The sequence below is a fragment of the Passer montanus genome, unplaced genomic scaffold, assembly GCF_014805655.1.
Source record: "Passer montanus isolate IOZ18808 unplaced genomic scaffold, ASM1480565v1 scaffold1168, whole genome shotgun sequence".
NCBI lineage: Eukaryota > Metazoa > Chordata > Aves > Passeriformes > Passeridae > Passer > Passer montanus.
Window position 1 is genome coordinate 1,828 of NW_024358367.1, and position 2,431 is coordinate 4,258.

A 2,431-nucleotide genomic window follows, 5' to 3' on the forward strand; every position below is an offset into this window, starting at 1 on the left:
GGGGGGGACACAGAGGGACGTCACGGTTCACCCCCCGTGACGTCACCGCCCGTCCCCGAGCTCGTTACGGGGCGCCGCTCTGACGTCACGGGGGATCCCCCTCCGAGCCCCGCCCCTCGCCGCCCGGCCAATCAGCGCGGCCGCCGGGAGGCGCCGAGCGGCGATTGGCTGCGCTCGGCAGGCCCCGCCCCCTGACGCGGGCGCGCGTGGTCAGGGCCAAGATGGCGGCGCCCAGCGGAGCGACCGGGGCCGGGGACGGCGGGGCCCGACCGTGAGGGACACCGGGACACCGGGACAGCGGGACAGCGGGACACCGAAACACCCCCGAGACCGGGACACCGAAACACAGAGACACCGGGACACCGGGACCCCGCCATGCGGCTGGAGTGGGTCCGCGCCCTGCCCCGCCGCCTCTGGGGCGGCCCCGGAGCGCACGAGGTGCGGGGGACAGAGGGACAGGGGGACAGAGGACAGAGGGACAGGGGGACAGAGGGACACGGGGACAGAGGGACACGGGGACAGCCGTGTCGTGACCCCCTCTGTCCCCCAGCTCTGCCGCAGCCTGTGCCAGCGCCCCGCGCGCGTCCCCAGCGAGGGGACCCCGAAACCCGGCAGGGCCCGGAACCGCGACCCCGAGGAGGGGGGGGACACCGCAGGGAGTGCCACCTCGGGGGGGGACACCGCAAGGGGTGGCACTCCAAGGAATGCCACCTCCGGGGGTGCCACCTCCGGGGGTGCCACCTCAGGGGGTGACACCTTGTGGGGTGCCATTTTAGAAGGAGACACCTCGAGGGATGATTCCTCAAGGGGTGGCACCTCAGGAGATGCCACCCCGTGGGGTGACACTGCAAGGGGTGACACCTCAGGAGCTGACACTGCAAGGGGTGACACCTCGGGGGGGGACACCGCAAGGGGTGGCACTCCAAGGAATGCCACCTCCGGGGGTGCCACCTCGGGGGGTGACACCGCAAGGGGTGGCACTTTAGAAGGAGACGCTTCGAGGGATGATTCCTCAAGGGGTGACACCTCAGGGGGTGCCACTTCAAAGGGTGACACCTCGTGGGGTGACACCTTGTGGGGTGCCACTTTAGAAGGAGACACCTCGAGGGATGATTCCTCAAGGGGTGACACCTCGGGGGGTGACACTTCAGGAGGTGCCACCTCAAGGAATGCCACCCCGTGGGGTGACACTCCAAGGGGTGACACTCCAAGGGGTGACACTGCAAGGGGTGACACCTCAGGAGATGCCACCTCAGGGGGTGACACCTCAGGGGGTGCCACCTCAGGGGGTGCCACCCCCAAGGCCCCTGTGCGCCACCTCCGCTGGTACCGCTCGCAGCACAAGCGCGGCCGCGGTGACCCCGGTGACCCCGGTGACACCAGTGACACCAGTGACCCCGGCGGTGACCCCGGCGACCCCGGGGCCGCGTTCACAGCAGCACTGCAGCAGCTGGCACAGGCCCCCCCGGGGCGCGGCGGGCGCCTGGCGCTGGTGGAGGCGGCGCTGGCGGCGCTGGAGGCGCGGGGGGTTTTGGGGTCCCTTGGGGGTCTCTATGAGGGGTTTGGTGTCTCTGGGGTTGGGGTCGGCTGTCCCCACTGTCCCCCTGTCCCACTGTCCCTGTGTCCTGTGTCCCCCTGTCTGCATGTCCTCGTGTCGCCATGATGTCCCTGTGTCCCTCTGTCCGTCTGTCCCCCCAGGCTGCCAGAGCCCCGAGCAGCGGGAGCTGCTGGCCCTGTCGGCCCTGTGTCCTGTGTCCCCCTGTCCGTCTGTCCCCAGGCTGCCAGAGCCCCGAGCAGCGGGAGCTGCTGTCCCCATGATGTCCCCCTGTCCCTTGTCTGTCTGTCTGTCTGTCCCCAGGCTGCCAGAGCCCCGAGCAGCGGGAGCTGCTGGCCCTGCACGGCCCTGTGTCCGTGTGTCCCCAGCTGTCTGTCCGTCTGTCCCCAGGCTGCCAGAGCCCTGAGCAGCGGGAGCTGCTGGCCCGGCACGGCCCCGTGTCCGTGTGTCCCCAGCTGTCTGTCTGTCTGTCCCCCCAGGCTGCCAGAGCCCCGAGCAGCGGGAGCTGCTGGCCCTGTGTCCGTGTGTCCCCAGCTGTCTGTCCGTCTGTCCCCAGGCTGCCAGAGCCCCGAGCAGCGGGAGCTGCTGGCCCGGCACGGCCCCGCCCGCCCGGTGTTCGTGGAGGGGCCGTTCCCGCTCTGGCTCCGCGGGACCCTCCTCAAATACTTCGTGCTGAGGGGGGACCCCCTGCCCCCCCACCTGCGGGTCAGCCGGGGGGCTGGGGGGTCCTGGGGGGGTCCTGGAGGGTCCCAGGGGGTCCTGGGAGGGGTCTGGGAGGGGTCTGGAGGGGTCCTGGGGGGGTCCTGAGGGGTCCTGGAGGGTCCCAGGGGGTCCTGAGGGGGTCTGGGGGGTCCTGGAGGGTCCCAGGGGGAGATC

General features: G+C 71.2%; 1 protein-coding gene across 1 annotated transcript; it reads left to right on the top strand.

Annotated features, from left to right (window-relative positions):
- Nucleotides 1–262: 262 nt before the first annotated feature.
- ECSIT (ECSIT signaling integrator) lies at nt 263–2,260 on the top strand (the record flags this gene model as incomplete). The annotated part of the gene is made up of 4 exons (XM_039697103.1): nt 263–438; nt 551–854; nt 1,260–1,547; nt 2,112–2,260. Coding segments are annotated over exons 1-4 (804 nt in total), but the record flags the coding sequence as incomplete, so codon positions are not given.
- Nucleotides 2,261–2,431: the final 171 nt, after the last annotated feature.